Genomic DNA, 18,447 nt, shown 5'->3' with positions numbered 1-18,447 from the left:
TTAATCTTTCACAGTCTATTTAGTAGTAATATTTTATCACTTCAAGAAAATATAGAAACGTTTTAATCGTAAAGGTCCCTTTCCCCTTCCCCATTTATATTTTAGTTGTCATATATATTACTTTTGCACTTACTGAAAATCTTACCAGATACGATTTTGACCTTTGTGTCAGTAATCTTACATACTTTAAAGAACTAAAGAGGAAAAAACTAGTATATTTTATAAATATTTCCCAGGTATTTACCATGTCCAGAGATCTTCCTTTATTCCTAAAGTTCTGAGTTTTTCTCTGGTGCATTTTCCTTCAACATTAAGAACTTCTTTAGCAGTTCTTTGAGAGCAGACCTGCTAGCAACAAATTCTGTGAGTTTTCTGTTATCTGGGAGTATTTGTGTCCTCTCATTCCTGAAGGATATTTTTGCTGGATATAGAATTCTAGGTTGATATTTCTTTCTGTACTCCAGAGATACTGTTCCACTGTTTTCTATCCTCTCTGCTTTCTTATGAGAAACGCATGATAATTCCAACCCTTGCTTCCATAAATGTAGTGTGTTGGTTTTCTCTAGCTGTCTTTAAGATTTTTTTTGTTTGTTTGTTTACCTTTAATTTCCTGAGTTTTATTACATGATGTTTCTGGTCTAGATTTCTTTAAATTTATCCTGTTTGAGGTTCTCTGAGTTTCCTGACTGTAAATATTTTTAAATTAAACTTAGGAACTTTTTAGCTATTACTTCTTTCTGTACTAATCTTTCTCCTCTCCTTTTAGGACTCCATGGTTAAACTTTTTTATATTATTCTTCAGATTCCTGAGACTCCATTCATGGTTCATTTTTTCCCCTCTCTGTTCTTCGTATTAAATAATTTATATTGGATTTTTCTGTTGTAATATTTCCATTTGATTATTTTTTATAGTTTCTTCTTCACTTCTGAGAACCTCTGTATTTCCATTCATTTCAAGCATGTTTACCTGTGTCTCATGAAACATAGTACCTCCATAAAATCTTAAATGCTTGTGTCACTGCCTCCATAGCACAGCCACTGCACTACTTCACACACTCACACACACACACCCTACCCTAGGGGAAAAACCAGAAGAGAAAAAAAGGAAAATAAAAAGCAGCTGGTTTCCCTAGCAGTCTTGAAAACCACATGGGCCTTATCTGCCTGACGAGGTTTCTGTTGGACTTTTGGCTGTTCCTGCCATCACTGTGCACCACAACTTAGAACTCACTCTCAAATCAGAGTTATAAGGAAAAAGACAAGAAACAAATGGAAAATTCACCGCTGTTGGATCATATCTGAAAATTTTACTCCCCTCCCCAGTCTGTATTGTTCTTGTTTACTTTTCAGAGTTGTCGGGTATTTGTGTTTTGTCCTTTTTCTTGAGTTAATTTAAGCAGCATGGGGATTGGACTGTAGTAAGCTTATTCCAGTTTTGGCTGGCACCAGAAATCCGGCAATTTTAAGATAATGAAAATATTTTCTGGTCCATTAGCAGAGGCATGGTTTTCTGAGAAACTTAATACAGGATTTCCTCTAAAAGTGATACTTTAATATCTTTACATCTATGAGCACAGATCAGTGAAATATATTATAGTGAATAATAACTGCTCCCAGGGAGTTGTCAGCATTAACTTGATCCTGCCCATGTCACCATTAAGCAAAGAACATACCCCAATACTCAAAGGGTGGTAATAGTGTGCTCTGAATGTGTTTCTTAGGGATATTCTTTCATATATTATAAAATCAAGTTAAAAGAGGAAATGCTGTAAAACTCATTGTTCCTTATGTCAATCTGCCGTCTCAGCAGATGTGGCTGTGTATATACACATATGTGTGTATCATATATATATTATGCACATATATATTTAAAAACCTAATTATATATGAGATGCCAGCCAGAATAAAATGGAATCTACATGTATACCTGTATGTGCATTTGTTTGAGAAAACTGAAGTGAAATAACAGTGATGAGAATTGCTTATGATTTTGAAAGTGTCATTAATAAAATATAATCCCCATTCTGCATAATTTAGTAACCTTGAATAGCAGGCATGCTAAGTTGCTTCAGTCATGTCCATCTCTTTCGACCCTATGGACTGAAGACTGCCAGGTTTTAAATTATGCCATTTATACCTGAAAGTATACATATAGTGTTTTGTGTTATTCTCCATAATTTTTAAAAAATGGAAAATTATTTGAAGTATAAATTATCAACTTAAATTTCTTTTATAAATATTGGTACTAATAATCTACAAATGATTGCCTATCTAGTCCAAGTAGATAGTACCTCTGCAAGTCAACAGGTTTCTTTTTAAAATATTAAAATATGGCCTTTCTCCATGCCCGTCTAGCTTAGAGCAACCTCTAACAGAAATGAGATCTTCTGCCAGCACCTTTACATGTAGCAGCTGTATTATTGGCAATTCTCATTTAAATAAAGATGTATGTAGTTGTTTTAACATAATCATATTAGTTGTGTTTATAAATATTTAAAAGTTGGTATTTGTTTTCTTTAAGGTAATGGAGTCCAGATTGGAAATTGCCTCATATCTTGACTATGCAGCCCAAGGCAGCCTCAAAAAGTCATTTTTCTTCTTGTTTGTTTGGGTCTTTTTGTTTGTTTTTTAAGAAATAACTCTTCCATCTGGTCAATTGTGAAGGACTTGAACCATGCTGAGGAAACTTCACTATTCCTGCCCCACCCCCACTATACTTCCTCAGTATGCAGTCATTCTAGGATCTTATTACTCATTTATGAGTGCTAGAAACTAACATAGTAGTTTGAAAACATTACTTTCGCCCTCTTGCAACCTTTTTATCTTACATAATTTTTTAGGCATTAGCCAAACTAAAATACAGAAATTACAGTTAACTAGAACTTATCTTGGGGCTTCCCAGGTGGCTCAGAATCTGCCTGCCAAGCAGGAGACATGGGTTTGATCACTTGGTCAAAAAGATCCCCTGGAGGAGGAAATGGCAACCCACTCCAATTGTTCTTGCCTAGGAAATCCCATGGTCAGAGGAGCCTAGTGGGCTACAGTTGAGGGATGTCACGAGGAATTGGACATAACTTAGAGACTAAACAACAACAACAAAGGACTTATCCTACTGAAAAAGCAGGTTATAACACAACTCTTGTGTAAAATCCATAGAGTAAAATCCTCAAGTAATGGGCCCTTTCTTCCTTGTAAGGTTTTATAACATTACAGATATGATTTTAGGTTCAGTTAAGAGGGAGACATCAAATAGTTTATTAAGCAGTCAAGATTTGGAGTTCGTTCTGAGTTCTGATCCCAGCTCTGCTGCATACAACTGTGTAACCTTGGGCAAGTCACTTAACCTCTCTAAACTTCAGTTTCTTATCTTTAATGTGGGGATATACTGGTAGCAACCTCCTGGGTTTGCTGTAAGGATTAAACGATATATATGAAGCTTTTAGCTATGTGTGTAGCACAGAACTCAATGAATGTTAATGTAAAGGTTGTTGCTTTTTTCATCACTGCTAGTCTCTTTAAGCTGATTTTAAAACAGTGGTTGTAATCGGCTAAAAAAACTTCACATCATTTCAGTTCAATTATAGCTATTGTATAGTCTGAAGATTTTCAGTTATAATAATTGGCTTTTTTACTCTTTCATGGGTAGGTCTGCAGAAAATGTGCCAAAGACATTTGAGTAAACCAACAGTTAGAAAATCATAAACTGGCTTGTAACACCTCATAAATCATATCTTGATTTCATTTAGTTCTTGTGAGTTTAAGAGAAGGCTTGAATTACATGTCTCTTTAGAATTAACAGTGTTACTAATATCCCTGGAAAAGCTTAGAATTAACCTGTGACTTTAATGTCATAATGATCACAACTTGAACATTTATCTGAAAATTTAGCTGCTAGGAAAATTTCTCTCTGGCCAGTAATGTGAAATGAAATTATTGCTTTGACAGGACTCAACAAGTAAGTTGGTCTTTTAAATGGGAGGCACTCTTGTATATCACTCAGGGAGAGTTGTGGTGAGAAAGTTAAGTAAGAAGTGACCCAGCTAGTTCGAGGATTTATGTATGGTGAAGAGTTTGGGAATGGAAATTAGAAGCTTAGACTTTTAGTCATGGCTCTAATGCCAAAGCTCTTTCATGCAGATAACTGAGCTTATTGGTGCTTTAATTTCCTTTTCTCTAAGATAGGTACAGGCATACCTCAGAGATATTGTAACTTTGGTTCTAGAACGATTGCAGTAAAGCAAATATTGCTGTAAAACAAGTCACAAGAACTTTTTGGTTTCCCAGTGCATATAAAAATTATGTTCACACTGTAGTATAGTCCCTTAAGTGTGCAATGGTGATATATCTCAAACACAATGAACATGCCTTACTTTAAAAATACTTCATTGCTAAAAATGCTAACCATCATCAGAACCCTCAGTGGGTCCTAATCTTCTTGCAGGTATAGTGTCTTGCCTCTTCGTTGTTCAGGATGGTGATTACTGAAGGTTTGGGTGGCTGTGGCAGCATCTTAAAATAACATAACAGTGAAGTTTGCCATGTTGATTGACTCTTTGTTTCATGAGTGATTTCTCCGTAGCATGCAGTGCTGCTTGATAGCATTTTACCCAGGTAGAACTTCTTCCAAAACTGGAGTTAATCCTCTCAAAACCTGCTGCTACCTTATAACTAAGTTTATGTAATATTCTAAGCCCTTTGTTGTCATTTCAACAATATTCATGGCATCTCCATCTCAAGAAATCACTTTTTTGCTCATCTATAAGAAAAAAAATCCCTCATCCGTTAAAGCTTTATCATGAGATTGCATCAATTTAGTCACATGTTCAGGTTTCGCTTCTAATTCTTATTCTCTTGCTGTTTCCACCACATCTGCAGTTACTTTCTGCACTGAAGTCTTGAATCCCTGAGTCATTCATGAGAGTTGGGATCAGCTTCTTCCCATTGTTGATATTTTGACCTCTTCCCACGAATCACAAATGTTCTTAATGGCATCTAGAATGGTGTACCCTTTCCAGGAGGTTTTAATTTACTTTACCAGATTCATCAGAGAAATCACTATCTATGGCAGTTATAGCTTCACAGAATGTATTTTTTTAATAGTAAAGCTTGAAAGTTGAAATTACTCCTTGATCTATGGGCTGCAGAATGGATGTTGTGTTAGCAGACATGAAAACAACATTGATCTCGTTGTACATCTCCATCACAACTTCTGGGTAACCAAATACCTTATCAATGTGCAGTAATGTTTTGAAAGGAATCTTTTCTTCCCTAAACAATAGATCTCAACAGTGGGCTTAAAATATCCAGGAAACTGTGTTGTAAACAGATGCACTGTCATCCAGGTTTTGTTCCATTTATAGAGCACAGACAGAGTAGGTTTAGCTTAATTCCTAAGGTCCCTAGAATTTTCAGATTGGTAAATGAGCATTGGCTTCAAGTCACCAGCTGCACTGACGCCTAATAAGAGAATCAGCCTTTGAAGCTTTGAAGCCAGTAATTGACTTCTCCTCTTTAGCTATGAGAGTCCTAGATGGCATCTTCTTCCAATATAAGGCTGTTTTGACTACATTGAAAATCTGTTGTTTTGTGTAGCCACCTTCATTAATTATCTTAGCTTCTGGGTCTTGATATCAAATCTTCTAGATAACTTGCTACAGCTTCTAAATTAGCATTTGCTGCTTCACCTTGTACTTTTATGTTATAGAGTTGAACTCTTTCCTTAAATCTCATGAACTAACCTCTGGTAGCTTCACTCTTTTCTTCCGCAGCTTCCTTATCTCCTTCAGCCTTTATAGAATTGAAGAGAATTAAGACCTTTCTCTGGATTAGGCTTTGGCTTAAGAAAGTGTTGTGACTAATTTGGTCATCTATCCAGACCACTAAAACTTTCTCCTATCAGCAATAAAGCTGTTTTATTTTCTTATTATTTATGTGTTCACTGAAGTAGCACTTTTAATTTCCCTCAAAAACTTTTCCTTTGCGTTCACAACTGGGCTAACTGGTCCAAGAAGCCTAGCTTTCGGCCTGTCTGGGCTCAGTGTGCCTTCCTCACTAAGCTTTGTCATTTCTAGTTTTTGCTTTAAAGCGAGAGATGGACAACACTCCCTTTCATTTGAATATTCAGAGTCCACTGTAGGGTTATTAATTGGTCTAATTTCTATATTGTTGTATCTCAGGGAATGGGGCTTCTCCAATGGCTTAGCAGTTAAAAGCCATGTCTCATTGCAAAGTGATTGGCCTCCAACTGGTGAAAATAATTGAAAAAAAAAAAAGCCATGTCTCATGCAATGCATAAGACACATGAGATGTGGTTTCGATCCTTCGGTCAGGAAGATCCCCTGGAGAAAGAAATGGCAATCCACTCCAGTATTCTTGCCTGGAAAATCCCATGGACAGAGGAGCCCGGCAGGCTACAGTCCATAGGGTCACAAGAGTCAGACATGACTTAGTGACTAAACCACCATCACCAGTATTCTTGCCTGAGACATTTCATGGACAAAGGAGTCTGGCAGTCTACCTCCATGGGGTCACAAAGAGTTGGACGAGATAGTAGCGACTGAGCACAGAAAATAGGGGGGCCAGAGGAAAGAGAGAGAGATAGGGGAACGACCGGTCCGTGGTGCAGTCTGAACACATGCAACACTTTATGGGCATGTTTTGTGGCGCCCTAAAACAATTGCTGCGCCCACATGCTCTACTATTAGAATAGTAACATCAGAGATCACTGATCACAGATCACCATAACAAATGTAATAGTGAAAAAAATGGAAATATTGGAAACTTAGCAACATGTGGTGACACAAAGACACAAAATGAGATGATGTCTGTTTCTGCCCCCTTCTGATGCCTCTGTCAGAAGCTTTCTCTATCTCCTTTATACTTTAATAAAACTTTATTACACACACAAAAAAATGCTTTTGGAAAAATGGCACCAATCAACTTGCTCGACAGAGTTGCCACAAACCTTCAATTTCTAAAAGAATCAATATCTACAAAGCGCAATAAAACAAGGTATACCTTTATAATAATATGTGTTTTTTGTAGTTTGATGGTTTAATCTGACCTCCAAATGAGATAATATTTGTAAAATACCTTGAAATTATGAAATATTCAACTATAAATTGGGACTTCTGTAGTTATTAGTGTTAGAAAGGAGAGCTTAATGGTAATAAGACTTTCCTTTTTGGACATGATAAAAAAGATTAGTGTTCTGGCCCTTTTTAACACCAATTGTAATCATCAGCATATACTCATAGTGAAGAAAAAATGAGGAGGATCATTTATAGTCACTGGATTTGCCTTCAATGTTATAGAACCCAAACTTAGAGCAGGGGCTGAGGCTTACAGTTCAGATGAATTTGATCTTCCATGAATTTATATGACTACCTTTTTTGACTAAACAGCTTCCTCTGTGTCCTTGCTCTGAATTTTAGTCAGTTGTCATATAAAGTATCTGAAACCAACATTAGAATTCATTTATTTATTTTTGGCTTCTCTGGGTCTTCGTTCCTGCCTACAAGCTTATTTTATTTGTGGCAAGCAGAGGTTATTCTTTAATTGTGCTGCACAGACTTCTCATTGTAGCTTCCCTTGTTGCAGACCATGAGCCCTAGGGTGCATGGGCTTCAGTAGTTGCAGCGTATGGACTCAGCAGTTGTGGCTCATGGACTCTTGAGTACAGGCTCAGTAGTTGCGACTTAGTTGCCCCAAGGCATGTGGAATCTTCCCATACCCGGGATCCAACACTGTCCCCTGCACTGGCAGGCAAATTCTTAACCACTGGGCCACCAGGAAGTTACCAACATTAGAATTCAACTTTAAAATAACAAAAAAATAGTAAAAGGATCAAGCACAATACGAAGCAGTGTAGAAAATTAAAGGAATTAATTGAGATGATGCTTCACATATTATCTGCTGATTAGCTTCACTAAGTGGAAAGAATGCAGTTTCTTCTAGCAAGGTATGGAAAGTTTGGTTCAAAAAATAAGAACCAGTAGACCCTGGTGATCACACACGCCAACAGCCATTTTAGTTTTTTCCTCTTCCTTCCTATGGGCTCCAGGTTTGGAATTTCAAACCTGGAAATCTCCTTTTCCCCTTCCTGTCACATCTTATGAGGTGAAAAAAAGGCTTAGAGTTAGTCAAAATGGTTAGAGTTAGTCAAATGCCTAAATATTGACGAGGAAACGGTGCCACTGACCGTTTATATAGCAATATAGAATTGACTTTTTGGTTGACTTGGCTGTTTTGTCATTGAATTGTTACTGTGTTTTATGGATCTAGGTCCCTTCATGATTTAGTTTTCAGGTATTGTAGAAGCCTCGTGGACTGGATTTGCAGAAGCCTCGTGGACTGGATTTGCTTCTGTGGCTACATTTAAAAAAAGAAAAATAATAAGATAACCTTTAAGGAGCAAAAAATAAATATAGAAAAATATAAGCAACTCGGTAAACCTATAGCTTTGCCTTTTGCATATCCAGTGGTTGGAAGGTGACTATTCTGATGGAAACCACTGGTTGAAAGGAGTTACAATTCCAATCATTTTTGAGCATACCAAAACTAAGTATAACCATGGTTTCTGAAGGAGGCCCTTGAGAGCTGTAACCATATGAATTTCATAGAGGCAAATTGGTCACATACAATAGATCCTCCCAAAATGCTTTCCTTGACATTTTATTCAGTTTATATTAAGGGGACTTTTGTGTATTTTTGACTGGTAATAAAAGGATTCCACTAAAGAACCATCTAGGAACATCTAGTCGATAAAGCTAGAGGAGAGGAAAGGAGAGTAGGGACTCTCTAAGCCCTTCCCTGTTACCCTGAGTCCTCTTTAGGTATTTGCTCCCACCCTCCCTCCTCTGGCTAGTTATGAACTGTTCTTGATCTTCCTTAAAAATAAAGCCCTGTGAAATTGAAATCCTTATGGACTCACTATATTTACTTAGAAATTATTTTAAAGTGTCATTTCAGTCTCCTTTGTATAAAGGTTGATGTACCCAACCACCTTTGTAAAAGGAGTCTCTAACTTCTAGTTTAAAAAACGAAAAGGAATCAACTTTGGCTTGCAAATTGCACATCCTTGACTCACTTGTAGGCCAGGCATTTCGAAAGGATGAGAAAGAAGCTGAGAATACAATTTTGATAACTAGCACAACCAAAATGCAAAGAAATTGTTAAATCTATCATTTATCCTTAGCAAAGATTATTTTATATGGAAGTAAAATATGTTGACTCGTATTTCAGACTTCAATAATTATTATTTGAAAAGTTAAATATTAAGAAGTTTAGTAGCTTTTAAGGTCAAAATTGGGCATATGAAATGAAGTGACAGTCTCTCAGTCGTGTCTGACTCTTTGCTGTCCCATGGACTATAGCCCACCAGTCTTCTCTGTCTATGGTATTCTCCAGGGAAGAATACTGGAGTGGGTTGCTGTTCCCTTCTCCAGGGAATCTTCCTGACCCAGGGATCAAACCTGGGTCTCCCGCATTGCAGGCAGATTCTTTACCATCTGAGCCACAGGGGAAGCCCAAAATTGAGTATAATTTCCACTGTTTTTTACCTTTTACATTATATTCCTCTTATTTTATATAAGCAGTAAAGATTTTTCAAAATTAAACAAAAGACTAAGAAGAATGGATACTTGAAAGATATTACACACACATACTCCTATTTTGTTTAGAGTTTGTGTTTAAGAGACAAAATAGTGACTGTTTATTGAACGTCTACCATAACGTGTCCATACAAACCACAGTACATATATTATCTAATATAATATTCTCAACATCCCCATAATTTAGTTTATTATCCCCATTTTGAAGGCAATCTGAGACTCAGGGAAGTTAAATTTACCCAGTTTGAGGAGTCAGGATTTATATCCAGATCTGTGTACCTCCAGAGCTTCCCAGGTGGCTCAGCTGGTAAAGAATCTGCTTGCATGTGGGAGATCCGGGTTCAATCCCTGGGTTGAGAAGGTCCCCTGGAGCCTCGAGGGCATGGCAATCCACTCCAGTATTCTTCCCTGGAGAATTCCATGGACAGAGGAGTCTGGGAGACTAAAATCCAAGGAGTCGCAAAGAGTCAGACACAACTGAGCAACTAACACTTTGACTTCACTATGTACCTCCAGCATTGGTGTTCTTTCATTATTCTACACATTTTTTTTTCCTGTTACAAACTGAGTCCCTGATGGTGTCCTGGGCCCAGTGACCTTCTTGGGCTTCCCTGGTGACTCAGCTGGTAAAGAATCCATCGACAATATGGGAGACGTGGGTTCGATCCCTGGGGTGAGAAGAGAAAGGCTACCCACTCCAGTATTCTGGCCTGGAGGATTTCATGGACTGTATAGTCCACAGGGTTGCAACGAATCAGACACGACTGATCAGCTTTCACTTCAAACTGATATAAACTCTTCTTTAAGAAATGTTAGAAAGCTCCATGAAAGAAAGGCTGTTTTCAGTAAGTCGTGGGTCAATGATAAACTATTTAACAAACCTCTTTCATGTGACAGTATCTTATCAGTTGTCCATTGAGAGTTCATCAAAAGTCACATACATGCTCTTTCATAAACATGAGGTTCCCCTCATAGCTCAGTTTGTAAAGAATCTGCCTGCAATGCAGGAGACTTCCGTTAGATTCCTGAGTCAGGAAGATCTGCTGGAGAAGGGACAGGCTACCCATCCAGTATTCTTGGGCTTCCCTTGTGGCCCAGCTGGTAAAGAATCTGCCTGCAATGCGGGACACCTGGGTTTGATCCCTGGGTTGGGAAGATCCCCTGGAGATGGGAAAGGCTACTCACGTCAGTGTTCTGGCCTGGAGAATTCCATGGACTGTATAGGCCACGGGGTCACAAAGAGTTGGAAACAATTGGGCAACTTTCACTTCACTTCACTTCACTCCATAAACATGATGGCTCTAGATAGCTCAGGCCAAAGAGAACTAGTCTCCCTAAGCAGTCATTGATGCCACTTTTGTTCTGTGGCATCCTGGGATAGGCCTGGGTTCAGTACCTATAGCAGACTTCAGCATGCTTATGACATAATAACAGGTGGCTTTAAAGTGAATAAAATATATATAATCTGTTTTTCCTTTTTAAAAATCAAATAAATATTTCAAGACTTTCTAGAATTAGTAAAATGGAGACAAGTAAAATCTTGAGGCTATTTGCAGTGCTACATCGTACAAGTATTCGTTTTGTGCCACTGAGAAATTTGTGATATTTTCATGATGATCAGAAAATTCAGAGTGGGCGGGAGAAAGGAAAGAAAACTCAGTGCAATATGAAATCAAAGCCAAAAGTTGCTGAAATTTTAATCTACAGTAATAGTTTAGGGAACACATTAATTTTAATTATATATCATCAGTAAGCATCAGTAGGATTGAAAATTAAAGCATGATATAATTTCAAAAGTTTTTTATAATACTGAGCAAGATTTTGTTAGGATTGCAAACATCAACAGGATTACATTAGTACAGCAAGAAGCTAATATAGAAATAAGATGAGAGATTATTTGCTTACTGAAGAAAACATGCTTAAAGTGAGGCACACTAAAACCCAATTAATCATATTTATTTCTCAAGATTTATCCCACAAATTTCAATTAATAATATTTTTTCTGGTAACATAAATTTAGAGGAACTCTCTATCATTGGAAAATTTGATTACCTTGACCTTGCTCCATATTTAACTTAGCATTCATTTTCCGTAGAATGTAAAAGACAGGGTATCATGAGAAAATTGAATCAAAGAGTCAAAAACATTATGGTGACTGTAGTCACTTGCATCTTCCTCCATGAAAACTTTGCCTGGAACTTTCAGGGAAAGTAACTGATGGACTAATTTCTCTTTCTGCCCTTCTTTAACCAGTTCACTTGTGAGAGGTGTTCTTGAGCACAAATGTAGCCAAGATAAAGCAGAAATAGACATGGATTATCAACTCCATTGTAAACCTGTGATTGGTAAAAGTAACTGTAACAGAAGGGAGGGGGGAGAGGAAGAAAACGATGTTGGTCTGGAGTCTCACTCTGGTTCTCTTTCTTTATAATCAGTATGTAGCTTTGAAATAAAGAGATTCTTATGACACAAAGCTTTTTAAAATTCAAAGTTTTTACTCATGGCAAAAAAAAAAAAAAGCAGTTCTTGTCTCTGTGAAATATCTGGTATAAAAGTAAATGGACTTCATTACATATTCAGTATTATATCAATCTTAAAATGAGGAAATCCTCACTGAAATCTGTGGGAAAATGTCTCCTCATTGGGACCTTACTGAAAATTCGGCTTAGTTATGAAAAAGAAATATCCTGCCACATAGTATTAATAAAAGAAAACCAAATAACTATGAAACTTACAAAGTCTGCAGCACTCAGCTGTTCTATATGAGCTTAGAAAATAAATTTACTAATTTATTTACTACTTCTACTTACAAAAGTAGAAGATTGCAAAGAAAATAAATTCATTTCTAAAGTTTCACTGTGAGCTGAACACATGAGTCATGTTATATTTTATGTAATTCAAATGTTAAGCAAAGACATTTAAGTCTGTGAATATCTACTAAGGGTCAAAAAATAACAATAATGAGCAGCACTAGAAAGATGATAAAAACTTTATCAGGTCAGAGAAAAACCTCCTAAGCAGTTAACTGAAATGAAGGTTTTGTGAAGAAGACAAAGTAATCTACAAGCACAAAGAATATAATCTGAATCAAGTCTCTATAAAAGCCAACAATACCTTGGTCCATCTGGGAGTGGACTTTAAGCTCTGAATCTTCCCTTTGGTGTTCTTTGTGACAGGATATATGAAGTATTTTGTTTTGAAGTCCAGGTCAACCCAGAAGAAAAACAAATATTAAAACTTTGTCAATACCAATGTCTCATGGAAGTGAATGCTAACTGACTTTGAACAAGATTTATGGCTTGAGCAGTTTATCATGTGTTCCTAACCCATTCCCACAGTCTGTTACTCATAATAAGATATGGCTGTCTCCTGTTTCTTTGGCCTAGGGACAACAGTGTAAATGTAAACATGTTCATTAACATCAGCAGGGGCTTATTCTTTTTGAGAGCTTCCTATACTTAAATAAATAGGTCTTCGCTGAGTATGAAGAAGAAAGCTGGCAAAGTTAACACAGCTTCCAGTATGATAAAGTCATCCCTATTTGTCACTCTGTTTGTATCATATTCACAGGCTCCTTTAATCTTGATTTTTCTGGTGCTTTTCCAGCTATATTAACCCCAAGGAATGTGTAATATGAATCCTATTTTCTAGACCTGATGATGTAATTAAGGAGAAGCTAAATTGAAGACGGTTCAGGAAGTCTAGAAGTCATGCCCCACATCATCTAGCCACGAGAGCCAGAGGGACTAAATAGTGATTTCCACACCTGAGCTATCTATCCTCTGGGATTCTCATACACCTTTCTGCTACTGCTGCTGCTTCATCTCACCACAGTGACTACAGGCATATCCAGAGTAGAGGTTTTAGCCAAAACTTGGGGAGTAGCCACCAGCCCTGTCATACATTCAGTATTCATCAACAATGAACCTATGTTTTCCTGAATGTTCTTAATTTCAATTATTCTGTTCTTACATCAGCCATCTGTATGCAGCTATACATTTTAAACCGGGGATGTAGTATGTGGCTTCCCAGGTGGCACTAGGAGAAAAGAATCAATCTGCCAATGCCGGAGATGTAAGAGAGGGGGATTCAATCCCTGGATCGGGAAAATCCGTGAAGGGCATGGCAACCCATTCCAGTGTTCTTGCCTGGGAAATCCCACGGACGGAGGAGCCTAACTGGCTACAGTCCATGGGGTCACAAGAGTTGAACATGACTGAGGAACTAATGCTTCCACTTTTCACACACACTTACCTATCATACATGGTAGAATCCATTTTTCTTCCTCCCCCACACAAGATATTACACATCAAGTTTTTGTTTATCTATCAAGTGAAAAAAATTGTTTCTTGTTTTAAATAAGCTTAATTAATAGTGGACATGAGTTTGGGTAGGCTCTGGAAGTTGGTGATGGACAGGAGGCCTGGCATGCTTCTGTTCATGGGGTCACAACTGAGTGACTGAACTGAACTGAATTAATAGTGAGACTGAGGAGTTTTTTTCCTTTTTCATAAACAAGTGTTCTCCAGAAGGATTAAATAGCTAAAGGTAAATCAGTTCTTAGAAATGCTTCAATAGACTATGGGAAAATATATACTCAACCTAGGGGTAAATCCATAAGATATGTTAATAATTTTTTACCTCATCTATTAAAAAGGATGCATGTAAAAAGCATCAGGATATAACTATATGGCAACTAACATACCAAGAAATAACATTTGCTACACATGGCAAACAAATCGTTAACACCCATAATATATAAGGAGTTTCTACAAATCAGTAAGAAAAAGAACCCAATAGAAAAATGAGTATTTATTTTTAGAAGAAGAATCCTAAATGGCCAAAAAATGGAAAAAAAAAATTCAACCTTTGTTATTTACTACTAGCATAAAATGTTTGTCTTCCTATGTCAATACATATAAATCTTGATTCTTTTAAACACTGTATGGGTTGTTGGTTTTTATTTAAATGTTAATCCGTTGATGGATGTCTAAGTTCTTTTTTACTTTTTGCTATGATAAACAATTCTACAATGAATTTGTATGTATGTGTGTTATGTTTGTTCAGTTGCTAAGTCACGTCCAGCTCTTTGGGACCCCAGGGACTGCTGCACTCCAGGCTTACCTGTCCTTCACTATCTCCCAGAGTTTGCTCAAACTCGTGTCTGTTGAGTCGATGATGCCATCCAACCATCTCATCCTCTGTCACCCCCTTCTCCTCCTGCCCTCAATCTTTCCCAGCATCAGTGTCTTTTCCATTGAGTTGGCTTGTCACTTCAGGTGGCGAAAGTGTTGGAGCCTGAGCTCCGGCATCAGTCCTTCCAATGAATATTCAGGGTTGATATACTTTAGGATTGACTGGTTTGATCTCCTTATTGTCCAAGGTAGTCTCTAGAGTCTTCTCAAGCACCGCATTTCTAAAGCATCAATTCTTTGGTGCTCAGCCTTCTATATGGTCCAACTCTCACATCTGTACATGACTACTGGAAAAATCATAATTTTGACTATGTGGACCTTTGTTGGCAAAGTAATGTTTCTGCTCTTTAATTTAATATGCTGTCTAGGTTTGTCATAGCTTTTCTTTCAAGGAGCAAGCGTCTTTTGATTTCATGACTGCAGTCACCGTCCACAGTGATTTTGGAGCCCAAGAAAATAAAATCTGTCACTGTTTCCTTTTCACCCCATCTGTTTCATGAAGTAAAGGGACCGGATGCCATGGATCTTAGTTTTTTGAATGCTGAGTTTTAAGCCAGCCTTTTCACTCTCCTCTTGCATAGACATTATCAGTTTTTTAAGCCTTGGTAGGTAGAAAACTCTACTTATTTTAAAAAGGTTTTTTTTTTTCCTTTAATTATTTCTAAGATGTAGTATCTCTTAATGTTTATATATTAACTGCTTTATGCCATTTGTTTTCCTTCATTTATTACTTGTTTATTTTCTTCATAAATAAGTGCTTTTTCTACCCTTTACCCGTTTTTCTATTAGTGTCTGTATTGATTATACGAACTCTTTATGTAGTCATGATATCCCTTTTCTGCCATTCAAGTTTAAATATGTGAGTTTTATGCCTTGTTATACTTATCATCCTAATTTTTACTTGCCAGCTTTTTACACATCATATTAATATTTCTACATCAGTTTAATTCATGTCTGTTCATTATTTATTCAGCTACATCATTTATATCTGTTTTTTCCATTAGATCATTATTTTCTTTCTAGGTTGTATCATCTGCAAAATCAAGAATTATGTCTCCTCATATAGGTCTGGCACAATATCACTTATTTGATAACAATGATTTCTTCTTAATGATGGCTACATAGGTGAGACCTAGAAATAGATGCGCAGGAACTCACAGGCTACATAGAGCCTACAGACTGATTATAGATCCTACCAGCAATAGACTTTTGCCATCCTTTCACCAGACTTCACCGTTACATTTGAACAACAGAATAGTGTAGTGTTACTGTGTAATGGATCTACTATGCATATTCTCACTGCTTTAAATTCTCTGATCACATAAAAAGAGAAGAATGCACTAGTTTAGTGTTTGATCTTTACCACATAGATCTAATGTCACGATCAGTTGCTTTCAGTATTTTCTTTGAAATCACATAAAGGTTCATATGTGCCAGGTTTCATAAGCATCACATGATAGGGTCAAGAAATACAAATTCCAAGGCAGAAATTATATGCCCAGTTCACATATGACAGTAATACTGTATAACCATATGTTGAATATAATACACAGTATGTAAATGCTCTTCTTGAATGCAATCCAGTCAATAAAACCTAAAATAAATAACACTTTAATAACACATTTCAAATCAACTGAAAATGGAATAGATGGACTCTATGGCAAGAACATCCCTATAAAATTGACATTGAAAGGCCATTAAAACACAGAGAGTAAAACAATCTTGAAACTAAAGAAAAACTGAATATTTAGAAGTTTTTAAAAAGCCTACTACATTGCCTGCCAAGATATAGCAGTCGTTTTTATTTAAAGAGCTATTTCAATAAAAACTGGATTGCCAAGCATTAAAGGGTAAATTCCATTTGCCATCACCAATAACTGAAAGAAACTTTAAAAAAAATATACAATATTAACCTTAAAAAAGCTTAAAATGCACAATATTTAATAGAAAAAACTGAAAAAGTCCACTTTTAGTCATAATTGGAACTGGAAAAATTGACCTATTTTATCATTCAAAAAGGTTATGGGAAAGCTACTGAAGTTAACTTCAAAAGCCTAGCAGTAAAAGTGATTGTAATGTCAGTAAAACTGAAACAGATCGAATAACCCCTAAGTAGTACTAATCCACTGCATCTTTGAACATGTATATGCCTCTTTTTAAGCTGGAAAGGTTGCCCTTTTTTTTTCCTTAACTTGTTTCCAACATCCCTTTAAAAAACAAATCTATCTATTCAACTATTAATAATCAGCAGCTCAGTACAGAAGCTACCTTTACTCAATGGTGATATGAGCTAAGATTTGAAATATTTTTTCCTCTTTGGCCTGGTTCTGGAAAACATAGTTTCCTCAGTCTACCTTGTACAGAGAGGGCTTCTCTTTAAGTATTTATGCACTGTATGTATACAAGCAAATGCATTAATGAAGGTGACATACAATATTTTAACTGTTTTTTCTCTTGCTTATCAGCTCAGACTCTTACACCAGAATTGATGTTTGTGTTGTAATTGACATTTTCAGCTTTAATTTTGTCTCTTCAGATCCTGGGAAGACTTTGCCTGAAGCCCTTGATTATTGTACAGTTTGGCTGCAGACAGTACCTGGAGAAATAGACAGCAAAAGTGGTATTCCACCTTCACTTGTAACATTACAAATTAAAGATTTTCTTAATGGACCAGGTAAGAAAGTCATAATTCAAACTTTTTTTTTTTCCTGTGAGTCTCTTAATGTGTACTTGGAGTCTGCTAGCAATCTTGACGTTCTTTGCCAACCATGAGTAATTGATTTGTTTTCCAGACGTGTACCCTTCTCAGGCTACCTGTTCTAGAGATTAAAAGGCAAATATTAATATGCATTAAAATTTACCATTAGTTTGACAAAAAGTAGTTATCAATTAAAAAAATAGTTGTCATTTTATTTCTACCTTTTCTACTAATTAACTGTGGGACCTTAGGCCTTTGTCTAATCTCCTGTGCCTCAGTTTCCTTACCTGTAAATTAAGAGATAAAATAGGTAATGGATGGATAGATGGGTGGGAGCATGAATGGATAGATAGGTGGATAGGATACATGACATACATAGACAAGATAATATACATAGGTAGATTGGATTAGATAAATACTTACACATTTCAGATGCTTAGCAAAGTGCTTGGGATATATTAACACTCAATTTTAAATAGATATAGATATCAAAAAGTATTAAGTGCTTATTATGTCCCAGGTACTAGGTGCTTTATATACTTGTTTAAAGCCAAGGTATAGGCTCTATAATTAATCCCATTTTACAAATAAAGAAGCTAAGACTTAGAAAAATGAAGTCAATTGCCTGAGATCATGTAGCAAAGGAGCCATTCAAACTCAGGTCTTTATGACTCCAAAGACCTAGGTCACTTCTATACTGCACTAATTTTAGTATAACTAAAGGTTTTTTCTGTCTTGTCTATCTCCTCCTCCACACTCTTTGTTTTTGCTGCTCTATTTCTTCCTCCTTCATCTCATGTTTTTTTAATTAATTTTTTTATTTTTAATTGGAGGATAATACCTCTTCTTTTCTTTGTTACTCTTACATCACCTCTTTGAGATCTGAGTTGTTTATTTAACAGAAATTACTACAGCTGAGCTTTCCTTTTGTTATACTCACAGT

At 36.4% G+C, this 18,447-nt stretch overlaps 1 protein-coding gene across 9 annotated transcripts in view; it reads left to right on the top strand.

Moving 5' to 3' along the window:
- VPS13B (vacuolar protein sorting 13 homolog B) overlaps positions 1 to 18,447 on the top strand; it is a 771,473-nt gene that overhangs the window by 546,379 nt on the left and 206,647 nt on the right. For all 9 annotated transcript variants that reach the window (XM_061123681.1, XM_061123682.1, XM_061123678.1 and 6 more), the window contains one exon: positions 17,343 to 17,480. In XM_061123681.1, the coding sequence (XP_060979664.1) occupies positions 17,343 to 17,480 (138 nt within the window). The remainder of the gene's footprint in view (positions 1 to 17,342; positions 17,481 to 18,447) is intronic.

This window comes from Dama dama, chromosome 21 (assembly GCF_033118175.1).
Source record: "Dama dama isolate Ldn47 chromosome 21, ASM3311817v1, whole genome shotgun sequence".
Lineage (NCBI taxonomy): Eukaryota > Metazoa > Chordata > Mammalia > Artiodactyla > Cervidae > Dama > Dama dama.
This window is presented reverse-complemented; position numbering and strand designations above follow the sequence as displayed.